Raw genomic sequence first — 15,835 nt, forward strand, 5'->3', positions numbered from 1 at the left:
AGGGGAGCTGTGCGCCCATGTGCATCTTAAAGGGAACATTGCTCCTGTGATTGTTGAATGTGGTTAATGTTCTAAAACTGGGCCATAGTTCATCTTAAATGATCGTGCTGTTGACTCTCAAGGATACTCCCTTTCTCAGAGGGCTCCCAGGAATCAAGTAATAGATTCCAGCAGTTGACAGAATATGGCATCTATCCCTGTAATGTTTTGTAATACTGTAGCTATTCAAACTGAGAATATACTGTATCCACAAGCAAGCAAAGGACACTCAAACAAACATTTTTTTTCCCCTTGTGTATTTATTGTTTGGTTGAGATTACAAAATAACTGACAGAAGTAGAAACAACATTTGGGGAGTAAAACTATGGTAAAAATGTTTATAGACAAGCATCACTAACAGTAAAAAAAAGAAAGGAAATATACAAAACAAAACAATATTCAAAGACATCCTCATGTCAGTGTGCAAACAAGTTTATACAAACAGAAACACAGGTCACGTTTCTTGATAAATTATTTAAATAGCATTTATCTACACATGTGAAATAACCTCTTAACATAGAACAGACAATCCTAACAATAATTTATCCATTACAAATGCACAGGACAGCATACACAAAAAAAAGCCAACCAAATTCTGCTGCTAAAAAGGTACTATCATGTTTTGTTGGTTTCAATAAAAAAAATAATGAGGTAATATTTGTACATAAAGGTTTTCCTTCGTTTTTACCATCAGAAATGTACACACATTCTCAAGCACACAAGTCAGACATACTGTGCAAAAGAACAATGAGATTTAAATGACACCTAATTCGTCTATTTTGGAAGGTTGGAATGAGGGATAATACTGATAGTACTGAACACTGTTATAAGAGGACTTTTTAGAGGGATTTATCCCGGTTTCAAGATTTCAATTATTTAGAACAGGTTTCTATGAAAATAAGACACAGAGATGAAAAAAGACAAGAGATATCCTAACTCTAGGATCATGTGTCAATACTCTCAAACGGTAACAAACAAAATATGTAATAAGTTATATACAACCTTAGTAACCATAGTCCTTTTAAGGCAGGTTAGACTGACCCATGTGGTTTTTGTCCCTCCACTTATGTCTATACTAAGATGAGAGAAAACAAAAAATATCTTCCTGGAATTCTGACGAAATAGCAATTGTGTTGTTGTTGTTCGCTAGTAGTCTATATTGGCTTTTGGTGCAAGTCCTGATTCTATGCTCCTTCCATATATCATCTAGAGTTCTTTCCTGAAAAGCCACTTGGCAAGCCTGGTCAAACCCTGAGGACATACTTCATACTGAGCTGAACTTCAAGGGTCTACTAAAAGCCAATTAGTTACCAAATATAACTATTTCTAGACTCAGGGGGAATTTAAAGTTATCTAGAATTTGAAATTGTTAATGCATTGACTACAATTGGCTTAGGTGCCTTTATCACAAAGCTCTTCATGGGTAGCATTCACTCTCTTTGATGGTAACAGTCAATCCATACTGTCCATGGTGCCTCCACAGTTCCTTCAACGGGTATCTCTGGCCCACCTGTAGAACATCTACTGCTTTCTTCATTTGGAAACAACTCAAGTCCTTTTGGGTCCACAGCAGATCTGAAGTAATGCTCAAAAATAAAGAAAATACTCTTCCCTTTGGACCTCCATCCAGAGAGGGGATACCAACTAGTTGAGAAGTGCAGAGATATCTTTCTGAGTACAGCTAGAGAAACAGAAACTTCAGAGACGGAGAGAGACCGATTTCTTCACTGAGCAAAGTTATGCTCAACCTGCTGTTAGTGCAGGGGTCTAGTCATCACAGGGCAGTCAGTTGGCCTATGTCCTGAGGTCAGTCTGCCTCAATGCTGCACACTCGCTCTCCATTACACTAATGTGCGCGTCGCAAAGGAAAGAGTAATAAAGATATGGTCCCAGGTCATACGTTACATGTATATTTGAGCAGGTAGATACATTCTTCTAAGAGCCTCTCTCTGGTCTAATTTAAGAATCTGGAGGAAAAGGAGAAGGAAAAAAATCTGTTAAATCCCTGTAAAAATTCAGACTCAACGTATGTTTTTTGTTTGCCAAAACATGAATAAAAAAAGCATCTTACCTCTGCATTCGTATTTGAGGTCTGAGAAGTATGTCATCTCCTGAGAGAAGACATACATGCCTAGTCTTCCACCAGCATAAGTCTTGTCGTAGATATTTCCAGAATCCGCCATGATTCTCTTGCCTTCATACATCACAACTCTAAAAGAAGGGAAGATGACATGAGATCAGTAGCTCATGAAAGCAGGAGTTTGTGTGGCCTTGGTAAAGGCGGAGGACATTCAGAGCTAAAGGTAATCTGAGCTCACCTGATGAGTCCAGACTTGGGCCTGTGGACCAGGTGCCATCTGTAGGCAGTGTAGTCTTTCCAGCCAATGTTCTTGGGGTCGTGCCACAGAGTACGTACCTAAGAGGATGAATAACAAAAATACATGAGAAATGTTTCTTACCCAGTGGTTTTCTCTCTCACTGCTTTTAGATATGGCCAGTGCTCTCAATGTGGAGGGCATGCTAAGTGTACCTGTCCAGCAGTGTCACCGGTGTGCCAAAGGGCGTTCCTCAGATGCTCCCCAGGTCCCGTGGTGGAGTTGACTACTTTGATGGACACTCCAGAGTAGCCCTGAGCTCTGGTCGGGGTGTGGGACCAGTAGGTCTGTGTGATCTGCTTCCACATCACCACATAGAACCTGGAGCTGGACTGGTAGCCAAACACAAAGCCAGCGTAGTCATCATCCCTGTCTGTGTTGATGAAGAACGTTCCACTGAAGTCCACTGCGTTAAACTCATCGAACCCTATAGACAACAAAGAGCGATGGTTAGGACTTTTCTCAATGGACCCATAATCTACTAATGGTAGTTATTTTTGTAGTTGTTTTCCTTAGTTCCAAAGGTGTTATATTATTGGTGCAGTACATACCAACAGCGATGCCAGGGTCACAGTTGACAGTCTGCACCAGCTCTTTGCCCTGGTGGCGGACCACCCAGTTGGGGTCTATCTGGGAGGTGCCCTTGGGGTCCAGTGGTACCATCTGGAACCTGCGGAAGTCCGTCTCGCTGATGGCAAAGTTCTCAGGGCACACATCGTAGATATCAAGTATGTTATCTTGGTCAAAGTCATCTTTGCAAACATCTCCACGACCATCACCTGACAGGAGGAGGCAGAGAAAAACACTTAGACACTCCGGCATGGAGACAACAGGCTGACCCTATGTTAATCTCTGTGACACTGTACTTCTGTAGCGAGTACTGTATCTTTCTAGATGAATCGTTCTATAGGTCAGTTGAATAGAGCTACTGGAGAGTGACTCACCATCAGAGTCCAGCTGGTCAGGGTTAAAGGCCAGCCTGCAGTTGTCCTTGTCGTCAGGGATACCGTCATTGTCGTCATCGTGGTCGCAGGCGTCACCCTTGCCATCTTTGTCGTGGTCGGCCTGGTTGGCGTTGGGGATATAGGGACAGTTGTCCATGTTGTTCTGATGACCGTCCTCATCAATGTCCTGGTTGTTGTCGCACTTGTCTCCCACACGATCTGAGTCAGAGTCAATCTGGAGGACAACACAATTCATTTAGTCTTCACAAAAGCACATTCTTACACACTTGTATAAGAGAAACTTCTCTCTACTTCAATGGACTCAGACATGATGAATGTATTTCACCACTCATCTCCCTTAACATGAGAAACGCTATTATTTCCCTCATCTTAAATGTACCCCATTGTCTTCAGGTATTCTAGCAAGGCCTCTTCAAACAAAAATCCTGTGTCCTTTCACCTTGGCAAGACTACACACACATACATTCATATCGCTTCAAAAAGGGGGAATGAATAAGGGGAGGAGGAGCATTGTACAAATTCTTCTCTCAGCTTTCTCATTCCTGTCTTTCATTAAAACTCACCACTGATGCAATATGTGGCTACTGTCCTAAAAGGCAGGTGGGCCTATGAAAGTTCTACATCCCTCTAGGGAAAATATTTGATAGGATTGGGTTCTTATGTATTAGAAGATGAAAGCTGCAGTTACCTGGTCTGGGTTGTGCTCAAGAGGGCAGTTGTCGCAGTGGTCTCCCACTCCGTCCCCGTCAGTGTCTCTCTGGTCCACATTGTAGACATAGGGGCAGTTGTCCCTCTCATTTAGAATACCTGTGAAGTGAACACACACTTACATCGGTCTATGATACCTTTTAATAAGGACTTTGACAATGACTGACAGCACTGAGAAATGTAATTTTCTGGTGCTGGAGTAATGATGATGTCTTACCATCACCGTCAATGTCAATAGCACAGGCATCTCCCTCTCCGTTGTTGTCTGTGTCGACTTGGTCAGGGTTGCTCTCATGCACACAGTTATCACAGCGATCACCAACGTCATCTGTGTCCACATCATACTGAGCAGGGTTGTAGACCATTGGGCAGTTGTCCTATTATTAAAATGTTTGTTAAAGAATACCATTAGTACATTGAAAATACAGTATTAGAGAGGCTATTGTATTGGAAATGGTAAAACTCTGACTTCACAGCTAGCTAGTGTGTGAGTGATTGTGCTGGAATCTGATATTTCACTCTGAGAAAGCTAGTGTTTTCTTACCGCATAATTTCTCCCTGGCCTATTTACAGTATGCACACTATGAATTATGGGCATAAGGCCAAGCTGTTTTGCACTTTTGGCCACAAGCCCAAAATTATATTATTTCTCATATTTCTCCATGACTCCTCTACTTTCTATAGCCTAGAAGAGAAATGCCTACTGATTGCTATGTTTAGTTTCTCTGTGGATACCAAAGTCCTGAGAGAGAGGATGTTTTGATGTCTCACCCTATCATCAGGGATCCCATCATTGTCATCATCGTGATCGCAAGCGTCACCAAGCCCATCTTTGTCATGGTCCTCCTGCCCAGAGTTGGGAAGGTTTGGACAGTTGTCCTGCAAAACAAAAGGGTTGGTTAGAGAGCCATAACCACAATAACACAGTGGAGAAGCTAGGAATAGACTGTGTATAGTGGGGTCCTTCCTACTTTCTTGCAGTGGTAGGTGGCGTTCTCCACACACAGGAGGTCTTTGTTGGGCCATCCATCCAGGTCGGTGTCATCTCCACAGATGTGGCCATTGCCAGCGTAACCAGGTTTGCACTCACAGCGGAACATGGTGTCGCTGAACTGACCCAGGTAGATACAGTTAGCATTCTTGTTGCAATCATGGGTGCCGTCTTGGCAGGGGTTACGGGGTGTGCACACCTAGGGGGAAGGGAGAGATATGTAGGGTTAAGATGTGCTTCTGAGCTCCTAGCATCAGAATAAAAATGAATCCTCTCATTCTTGTATTTTTCCGCAGTAGTCAAAGGCTGTCTCACCTGTTTCTTGGCTGTGGCTTGCTCCACTCCCCTCCCGAAGGGCTGTGGTCCTGAGTAGCGAGGGGGGCAGGCAAGGCAGTTGTAGCCAGGCGCAGTGTTCTCACAGCGGTGGACTGCGTTGAGTGTGAAGCATGCATCAGGAACCTCCTTGCACTCGTCGATGTCCTTGCAGTTGATGCCGTTTCCGGTGTAGCCCACTGGGCATGAGCCACACTTCCAGGAACCATCATCAAAGCTGGTACACTTAGCTCCAGCAAAGCACGGGTTGGACAGACAGCCATCTGTAGACAGAAGCATATTGATTTTAAATACTGAACAATATTGGATTTGTACACTGTTAGGTAAAAAATAACAAATACCATAATCTATTGATAAAAATGCTTACTAATAGGGCAGTCCTCTTTGCCACACAATTGGGATGTTTTGGTGTCACCCTGACATTCCTTCCCATTGTACTTGGGGGCAGGGTTGTTACAGAGACGCTGGCGAGTCTGGAGTCCACCTCCACAGGTGACAGAACAGGTGTCCCACAGAGACCAGGGTCCCCAGCCTCCGTTAACTAAAGGACAGAGAGAGAGAGATGAGTTACACCTGTATCTCCAGACAGATGGATATATATGTGCAAGTGTTTAGATGCTCCTCTTCTGCTTACTTGGACAAGGTGATTCCTGGCAGACCTCTGTCTCTCGGCCCTGTCCTTGACAGTCTCTGCCTCCCATCTGGGGAGTGGGGGAGTTGCAGAGGCGGATGCGGGTGATGACTCCCTCACCACAGGTCACAGAGCAGGAAGACCAGGGAGACCAGTGGCTCCAGCCACCATCCTGCTTAACTGTAGAGGACAGACATGTAATTATTAATTAATGTGCTATTACAGTACATATGAGAAGGATGTTACTGAGAGAGACTGTAGAGTACAAATAGTAGGTTTACTCACAGCGCTTGTCACATTCCTGAGGGTAGCAGTCGCGGGTCTGCACAGAAGTGCCTTCGCAGTTGCTGTTGATGCGGTCGCAGGAGCGACCTCGCTGCTGGATACCCCGTCCACAAGACACAGAACAATGGGTCCATTCAGACCAGGGGGACCAGCCATCCTCAGCATAGTCACTCGCTGGGGGCAGAGAGATAATGGGAGAGCTATTACCACAGCAGAGCTCAGCCAGGGGGGCAAAGGACTTGTGAAGAACAGTGCCTTTTTAGAATCAGTTTAACCCAGGAGATTTGAGACTTGGCATTCCAAGGTCAGGGAATGTGAAGGACTGAGAAAAGTTAATGAAAAGTAAAATGGAAGACATTAAAATACACCTCATAGGCAGGTTGTCAAAAAAGTGAAACTTCTAGGGCCTCCTAAGTGGCGGAGCGGTCTAAGGCACTGCATGGCGTCACTACAGACCCAAGTTTTATCCCAGGGTCTGTAGTGTCGTGACCGGGAGTCCCATAGGGTGGCACACAATTGGCACAGCGTCGTCCGGGTTAGGGGAGGGTTTTGCCGGGGGGCTTTACTTGGCTCATCACACTCTAGTGACTCCTTGTAGTGAGCCGGGTGCCTGCAGGCCGACTCCAGTCGTCTGTGTTTCCTCCTACACATTAGTGCAGCTGGCTTCCGATTTAAGGGGGCTGGTGTTAAGAAGTGCAGTTAGGCGGGTCATGTTTCGGGGGATGCATGACTCGAACTTCGCCTGTCCCGAGCCCGTTGGGGAGTTGCAGCGATGAGACAAGATCGTAATTGCATCGCAATTAAATATCACGATATTGGGGGGGATATGCAGTTGAAGTCTGAAGGCTACATACACCTTAGCCAAATACATTTAAACTCAGTTTTTCACAATTCCTGACATTTAATCCAAGTAAAGATTCCCTGTCTTAGGTCAGTTAGGATCAACACTTTATTTTAAGAATGTGAAATGTCAGAATAATAGTAGAGATAATTATTTATTTCAGCTTTTATTTCTTTCATCACATTCCCAGTGGGTCAGAAGTTTACATACACTGAATTAGTATTTGGTAGCATTGCCTTTCAATTGTTTGACTTGGGTTAAACGTTTCGGTTAGCCTTCCACAAGCTTCCCACAATAAGTTGGGTGAATTTTGGCCCATTCCTGCTGACAGAGCTGGTGTAACTGAGTCAGGTTTGTAGGCCTCCTTGCTTGCACATGCTTTTTCAGTTCTGCCCACACATTTTCTATAGGTTTGAGGTCAGGGCTTTGTGATGGCCACTCCAATACCTTGACTTTGGACAACTTTGGAAGTATGCTTGGAGTAATTGTCCATTTAGAAGACCCATTTGCGACCAAGCTTTAACTTCCTGACTGATGTCTTGAGATGTTGCTTCAATATATCCACATAATTTTACTGACTCATGAAGCCATCTATTTTGTGAAGTGCACCAGTCCCTACTGCAGCAAAGCACCCCCTCAACATGATGCTGCAACCCGCGTGCTTCACGGTTGGGATGGTGTTCTTCGGCTTGCAAGCCTCCCCCTTTTTCCTCCAAACATAACGATAGTCATTATGGCCAAACCGTTCTATTTTTGTCTCATCAGACCAAAGGACATATCTCCAAAAAGTACGATCTTTGTCCCCATGTGCAGTTGCAAACCGTAGTCTGGCTTTTTTATGGCGGTTTTGGAGCAGAGGCTTCTTCCTTCCTGAGCCGCCTTTCAGGTTATGTCGATATAGGACTTGTTTTACTGTGGATATAGATACTTTCGTACCTGTTTCTTCCAGCATCTTCACAAGGTCCTTTGCTGTTGTTCTGGGATTGATTTGCACTTTTCACACCAAAGTATGTTCATCTCCAGGAGACAGAACGCGTCTCCTCCCTGAGCGGTATGACAGCTGCATGGTCCCATGGTGTTTGTACTTGCGTACTATTGTTTGTGCAGATGAAGGTGATACCTTCAGGCGTTTGGAAATTGCTCCCAAGGATGAACCAGATTTGTGGAGGTCTACAATTTTTTTCTGAGGTCTTGGCTGATTTCTTTTGATTTTCCCATGATGTCAGGCAAAGAGGCACTGAGTTTGAAGGTAGGCCTTGAAATACATCCACAGGTACACCTCCAATTGACTCAAATTATGTCAATTAGCCTATCAGAAGCTTCTAAAGCCATGACATCATTTTCTGGAATTTTCCAAGCTGTTTAAAGACACAGTCAACTTAGTGTATGTAAACTTCTGACCCACTGGAATTGTGATACAGTGAATAATACGTGAACTAATCCGTCCGTAAACAATTGTTGGAACGATTACTTGTATTATGCACACAGTAGATGTCCTAAACGACTTGCCAAAACTATAGTTTGTAAACAAGAAATTTGTGGAGTGGTTGAAAAATTAGTTTTAATGATTCCAGCCTAAATGTATGTAAACTTCCGACCTCAGCTGTATATATAAATAATATTTGAGATTCTTCAAAGTAGCCACCCTTTGCACTGATAACAGCTTTTCACACTCTTGGCATTCTCTCAACCAGCTTCATGAGGTAGTAACCTGTAATGCAGAAGATAGCCCCATTTGGTAAAAGATGAAGTCCATATTCTGTCAAGAACAACTCAAATAAGCAAAGAGAGAAGGCAGTCCATCATTACTTTAATAAGAAATGAAGGTCAGTCAATCCGAAAAATTTCAAGAACTTTGAAAGTTTCTTCAAGTGCAGTCACAAAAACCATCAAGAGCTATGATGAAACTGGCTCTCATGAGGACTGCCACAGGAAAGGAAGACCCAGAGTTACCTCTGCTGCAGAGGATAAGTTCATTTGAGTTACCAGCCTCAGAAATTGCATCCCAAATAAATGCTTCACAGAGTTCAAGTAACAGACACATCTCAACATCAACTGTTCAGAGGAGACTGTGTAAATCAGGCCTTCATGGTCGAATAGCTGCAAAGAAACCACAACTTAAGGATAACAATAATAAGAAGAGACTTGCTTGGGCCAAGAAACACGAGCAATGGACATTAGACCAGTAGAAATTTGTCCTTTGGTCTGATGAGTCCAAATTTGAGATTTTTGGTTCCAATCGCCGTGTGTTTGTGAGACGTAGAGTAGGTGAATGGATGATCTCTGCATGTGTGGTTCCCACCATGAAGCATGGAGGAGGAGGTGTGATTTGCTGGTGACACTGTCATGATTTATTTATCATTCAAGGCACACTTAACCAGCATGGCTACCACAACATACTGCAGCAATACGCCATCCCATCTGGTTTGCACTTAGTCCCACTATCATTTGCTTTTCAACAGGACAATGACCCAAAACACACCTCCAGGCTGTGTAAGGGCTATTTGGCCAAGGAGAGTTGTATATTGTGCTGCATCAGATCTGGCCTCTACAATCACCCGACCTCAACACAATTGAGATGGTTTGGTATGAGGTGGACCGCAGAGTGAAGGAAAAGCAGCCGTCAAGGGCTCAGCATATGTGGGAACTCCTTCAAGACTCCTTCAAAACATTCCTCATGAAGCTGCTTGAGAGAATGCCAAGAGTGTGCAAAGCTGTCATCAAGGCAAAGGGTGGCTACTTTGAAGAATCTAAAATATATTTTGATTTGTTTAACACTTTTTTGGTTACTATATGATTCCATATTTGTTATTTCATAGTTTTGATGTCTTCACTTATTATTCTACAATGTAGAAAATAGTAAACATAACGAAAAACCCTTGAATAAGTCGGTGTGTCCAAACTTTTGACTGGTACTGTATATATATATATATATATATATATATATTTTATAAAGTTTAACTTCTAGTTCAAAGTCCAGCTCACAAAAAAGAATAATAACTACAAAGAATAATACTCACGGTTTCCACAACGTGGGCAGCACTCTCCATCAGGCACGGTGGCATTGGCACAGGGCATCAGGGGGCAAGAGATTTTGCGACACACAGTGGCAGAGTTCTGTAGAGAGGATTGCTGGGATTAGTAATGGGTTTGTCTCCAGAGCAGACTGTTCGGCAACAGCAAAGGAAAATAATCTGGATCATTAACTTTGCATTACGCAAAAGCGCTTGCTGCTTTGCCAGGATTAATTGCTATGTTTGGGAACATTGGGATGGTCTCTGGCTAGGGCAGGGGGGTTCACCGCTATGCTACCACCCCAGTTCTGTGCACCTGCACTGGGTTCAGGCAAGCAAGGTGCTGGGGGGAAGGATAGTGACAGTGGAAAGGCAGAACAGAGGGTCTGAGCAAATGTCCTCATTAAAGACACATTCTTGATACCTATCCAAATAGATAACCCTTAGTGAGAGAGTAGGTGGGAAAGAGAGGGGTTTGACAGGGCAGACCCCCCCCCACACACACACACTGCTTTATTGCCATTCTCTCTAACACCTTATTAGAGGTGAGGTGATGGATAGCAGACGGACACAGGGGCTTTGCTTAAGTCTATAAACATAAGAGCCCATTAGCACCTTATTACAGAAGGGGTTTAGGAGCTACTGCCTGGTTTTCACACAGCCTACTACTGGCCGGATTACTGGATAACTGCATTCCAACAAGTGTGATGACACCTACCTGGCAGGTACACTCTGTGCAGTCGTCCACAGTCCACTCATCTTTGTCCTTGTGCACAATGCCGTTGTGAAGACAGACCCCACTGTGGATGTTCATCTGGTTCATGAGCAGAGTGCTCTCCTTATTCTGCACACAGAGGGGAGGTAGAGAGAGGAGCATGGTTTCAGACACGAGGATGGAAACTTTTACATAGCCATGGTTCCAGTAGAAATGAATCACCTACCAACATTGTGATTAAGACATAGCTTGATTTAACTGAAGTAAATACAAATGAAATGACAGTCAAACATATTTGTGTCCTCATATGGGAGTCATTAGGGATCTGGCAGGGAATGCCATTCCAGGGACAAGTGGCTGTGCAGTGGAGAGGTTTTAACTGGGAACAGATAGACTAGAGAGGGAGGGAGAAAGGATGACAGTGTGCAGACCAAGTTGCTTCCTATGCTTACCACTCTGTTGAGCTCGTTTGACAGCTGCTTAACAATCACACCAAGCCCCTTGAGCTCCTTGAACATGCTGGTGATATCCTCACAGGAAAAACCACAGACCTGCTGAATATCTGGAGAGGAGAAAAGCAATCCGTTAGTTACCTACCTCTTTCACATTAACAGTTGTACACAGACCAGTATTAAGCAAATGACTTTGTCCATGGAGTGTGAAGTCTGGTCTCACCTTTGGTTTTGTGGCCAGTGTAATCAGTCCTTATTGCTGGGCTGGACCCATTTACTGGGTTGTCCAGTGTCATGACATCAGTCAAAGTTGCAGCTGGAGAAGAACAGACATATTAATTTCCACAAACAGCATAATAACACCCACTGTGAATTGGCTTTAATGACCATAGCAATAGAGTTACTATTAATTATATTTGTTAATGGAATGCATTTAGATTTGTATAATTAACAAGCATTGGATAACATATACCATACACAGTAATTCCAACATTTAAATGCAAAAAGAACGTTTATATTTTGTAATTCACACTTACAGCTTTGGCATCCCTTATTGCGTAAAATCGCCTCCAAAGTGGTTCCAAAAACGAAGCGCACGTTCTGAAGCACTCCCTGCAGACGTACACATTGCATTTGGAGTTATTCCATATCCACACATTTACATCTTTTCAATACATTTCCTAAAGGATCATAATGGCTTATTTTAAGTTTTATGTCGAACATTAGGCTACATGTCTGTGAGTGTGACTATCCTCGAGCACCAAACGCTGCGCTGCTCGCAATAGCTTCAGGACAAGGTTAGACTTACTCAGGCTAGGCTATAACTGTAACATTTATTTGTATACAATTACAACATTATTTGCAATGTATTTATGAACTCATAAATTAATTCATATTTACCATAAATCTATCTTTCACAGCTCCTTTTCCGATCCTCAGACGGGCAATGTCGGCAACCTCATGCGTCAGGACCTTTTGGATGGGTACGTCCATTTCTGATATATTGATCTCTTCACACCCGACGAACAGCTGGGCACGATCCTCCTGAATGAACAGCGTGATATTCTTCCAGTGTCCAGTCGCTAGATCCGCATCTTCTATGGACACTACCTGTTGCTTGTTCCCGGTGGAGTATACCACATCCAGAGTTTGCGCCTTGCCATTAGAAATGATTTCGAATAACGGTCCTGATCCGTCATCCCTCTCCACAGTCAAAAGACTGCCCCTGGTTTTTTTGAACTGCTTGAAGTTGACCAGGAGAAGGAATCCCCTCTCAGCTTGTATCGAATCAATGAGGTCCCTGAAGGAGATCTCGGGAACCGGGGGGATCAGGTCTGCGTTCAGGATCTTATAGGCTGGGCTGTAAGGATCTGCGCCTTTTACCAAGGTAACACCTTGGTGCCTTTTGTTCACTTTCACAAGCTCGAATAGGTCGTATACACTGTTATCATCTCTACTCTCTGTGAAGGGAGAAACTGTAGTGAGTCTCTATGGGCAACTTTAAGTTCGCAGATAAACTATTGCCAGACCTTTTAACAGAATAACTCCATTGTTGATTTTAATATTTCTATATTTAATTAAACATTTACAAAATCTCACCTGCCACCCTGCTGCCCTCACAATTCCAAAGCACCAAAAGGAGAAAGACTCCTGTCAGCTTCATCTTGAAACCTCAGAAATCTGTTTAAACCAAAAGGTAGACACACAGTTAAATAGGTATTGTCATTTACACACTTCTAAAGATTACAGTCCAATTATAAAAACGTAACAAAAAGCTTATATTATTCGAAGAAAATATTATGATTAGAATTTACCGACCTGAATAAAATAAAATAAATAAGTCACAGATGGATAAGTTGAAGAAACTCCTTGATTGTCAGAGCTTCGTTGTCTCGTTAGTTCTTCTTTAATTCTCCAATTTATTCCATGTGTTAAATAGTCTTAGAAATCTTAATGTTCGCTAAAAACTCTCAAGTTCGTTCTGTCTTTATTCCGATGCTCAGACTATTCTACTAACACTGTGGACATAAGTGCTATTTAAATAGTTTCGTGACATTCCTGAGACAACACTTCCTCCAATCAGAGCACAGAAGGAAAAAGGGACGAGCTTATTACCTCAAGAAGCTGAGCGTAATATCCGAGACATACTTTCAGAGCCGATTTCCATCAGCGGATAAATATTTTATAGATGGACAGGGGCCAAGTGGGGTAACCCGTCATTTCCTGTAAAAAAAAAAAAAGGAGCCTACCTTATTTGTGAAATATGCTTCTCTCTTTATTTTCATTGTCGCTTTTTAATACATTTCAAATAAACTGGATCATAATAAACCATGTAGATCCCCTTAAAAAAACGTGGGTGAAGTTGTTAGGCCATATGTTATGGCGGGAATTATATAGAAATGGAGAAACATTTACTTTAATAAGCTATAATGGAAAATACATCATATCAATGTATATGAATAGGCATATGTCTTCTTTTTGAGAGGATGTGTATTTCTGGCCTATTTGTCTTGCCATTCACAGTTCATCCACCGAGAGCCGTTGTGAGTTTAGGCTACACCTTTGTGTTGGTCAGACTTTTCACTAACACATACACAGAGTATCAAAACATTAAGAACACCTGCTCATTCCATGACAGTATACAGTGCCCTCTGTAATTATTGGGACAGTGAAGACTTATTTCTCCTTTTGGCTCTATACTCCAAAAGACTTGAAATCAAACAATGACTATGAGGTTAAAGTGCAGACTGTCAGCTTTCATTTGAGGGTATTTTCAACCACATTGGGTGAACCATTTAGAAATTACTGGACTTTTTGTAATAGTCCCCCCTATTTTAGGGGAACAAAAGTATTTGGTTCCATATTCATAGCACGCAATGACTACATCAAGCTTGTGACCCTATCTTGAATAATGATGAGTTAGAAAGTATAGACACACAAATGTCATACACCCAAGACATGCTATCCTCTCACAATTACAATAACAGGGGAGCTTACCATTTTGGGGTGGGTATGATATTTTTGCATTTGTAACTTTCTCACTCATCCTTATTCACGATTCATTCTGGATTATCCATAATCATGGTAGCATCCACATCCATGTAGAAGTGTTTAGAAACATATTATATTCTTACTTACAAAAAAAGTGACTTAAAAATTACACAATACATGATTTACAAAGAATTTCTATTGGGCACAAAATATTCTGAAACAACCAAAACCAACAGAAATGCATCCAACAAATATGTATAGGGTCACAGGTTTGATATAATCATTGCATGCTTGTAAGGGGTGCATAACTGGTGGCAGGGAAGTCAGACGCAGGAGAGCAGAACATGGTAAATAGCCGGAGCAGTTTAATACCAAAACCAACAGCATCAAGAAAATAACAACTTGGGTACAAAACCCGACACGCACCAGTCAACATGCGCACAAGCACTTACAAACAAACAATACCACACAAAGACATGGGGGGGAACAGAGGGTTAAATACACAACACGTAATGAGTGAATGAAAACCAGGTGTGTGTGAAAACAAGACAAAACAAATGGAAAATGAAAAATGGATCGGCGATGGCTAGAAGACCGGTGACGTCGACCACCGAACACCGCCCGAACAAGAAGAGGAACCGACTTTGGCAGAAGTCGTGACAGTGCTATGAATACACTTTTTACTACTTCAAATGCACCTATAAGTGACTTTGTCCCATTACTTCTGCTGCCCTAAAATGGAGGGACTATGTCCAACAAGTGCTGTAATTTCTAAATGGTTTACCTGATATGGATTAAAATACTCTCAAATGAAAGCTGACAGTCTACACTTTGACCTCACAGTCATTGTAAAATTTGAAATCCAAACTTTTGAAGTATAGAGGCAAAAGAAGAAGAAATTACTGTCCCAATAATTATGGAGGGAATTGTAGGTAGGAGTAAAGTGACTAGGCAACAGGATAGATAATAGACCGAGCTGTGGCAGCATCGAATGTGGAGTAGTAGCAGCAGCATATGTGGTGAGTGTGGAAATGTGAGTGTATGCGTGTGTGCCCATGTTATGTGTGTGTGGGTGTATGTAGTGTGTGTGTATGTGTGTGTTGGGGTGTCAGTGTTAGTAAAAAAAAAGGGTCAGTGCAGGTAGTCTGGGTAGCCATTTGATTAGCTATTTAGCAGCCTTGTTTAGCAGTCTTGTGGCTTTTGGATAGAAACTGTTCAGGGTTATGTTAGTTCTAGACTTGGTGCACTGGTAGCACTTTCCGTGTGGTAGCAGAGCGAACAGTCTATGGCTTGGGTGGCTGAGGTCTTTGCCAATTTTTAGTCCTTCCTCTGACACCGCCTGGTATAGAGTGATGCACTGGGATGTACTCACCACCCTTTGTAGTGGTTTAGCATCCGCTTCATTAGACCACTTCCTTATTGACATGTCACTGGTACTTCCTTTTTTAGTTTTTGTTTGTAAGCAGGACGCAGGAGGATAGAGTAATGGTCTGAT

General features: G+C 42.7%; 1 protein-coding gene across 1 annotated transcript; it reads right to left on the reverse strand.

The window, feature by feature from the left end:
- Positions 1–279: 279 nt before the first annotated feature.
- LOC112256663 (thrombospondin-1-like) lies at positions 280–13,365 on the reverse strand. Its single transcript, XM_042325400.1, has 22 exons — positions 13,168–13,365; positions 12,949–13,029; positions 12,250–12,809; positions 11,886–11,961; positions 11,573–11,665; positions 11,350–11,459; positions 10,901–11,026; positions 10,189–10,285; positions 6,328–6,501; positions 6,046–6,222; positions 5,779–5,952; positions 5,394–5,674; positions 5,059–5,277; positions 4,859–4,966; positions 4,305–4,464; positions 4,068–4,186; positions 3,359–3,593; positions 2,966–3,193; positions 2,570–2,841; positions 2,358–2,455; positions 2,111–2,250; positions 280–2,006 (listed from the first exon to the last, which is right to left on the reverse strand). Exons 2-22 carry the CDS (start codon positions 13,010–13,012, stop codon positions 1,999–2,001), a joined length of 3,519 nt encoding a protein of 1,172 aa, XP_042181334.1. The 5' UTR covers positions 13,013–13,029; positions 13,168–13,365; the 3' UTR covers positions 280–1,998.
- Between the last annotated feature and the right edge of the window lie 2,470 nt (positions 13,366–15,835).

This window comes from Oncorhynchus tshawytscha, linkage group LG08, assembly GCF_018296145.1.
Source record: "Oncorhynchus tshawytscha isolate Ot180627B linkage group LG08, Otsh_v2.0, whole genome shotgun sequence".
In the NCBI taxonomy this organism is placed as follows: domain Eukaryota; kingdom Metazoa; phylum Chordata; class Actinopteri; order Salmoniformes; family Salmonidae; genus Oncorhynchus; species Oncorhynchus tshawytscha.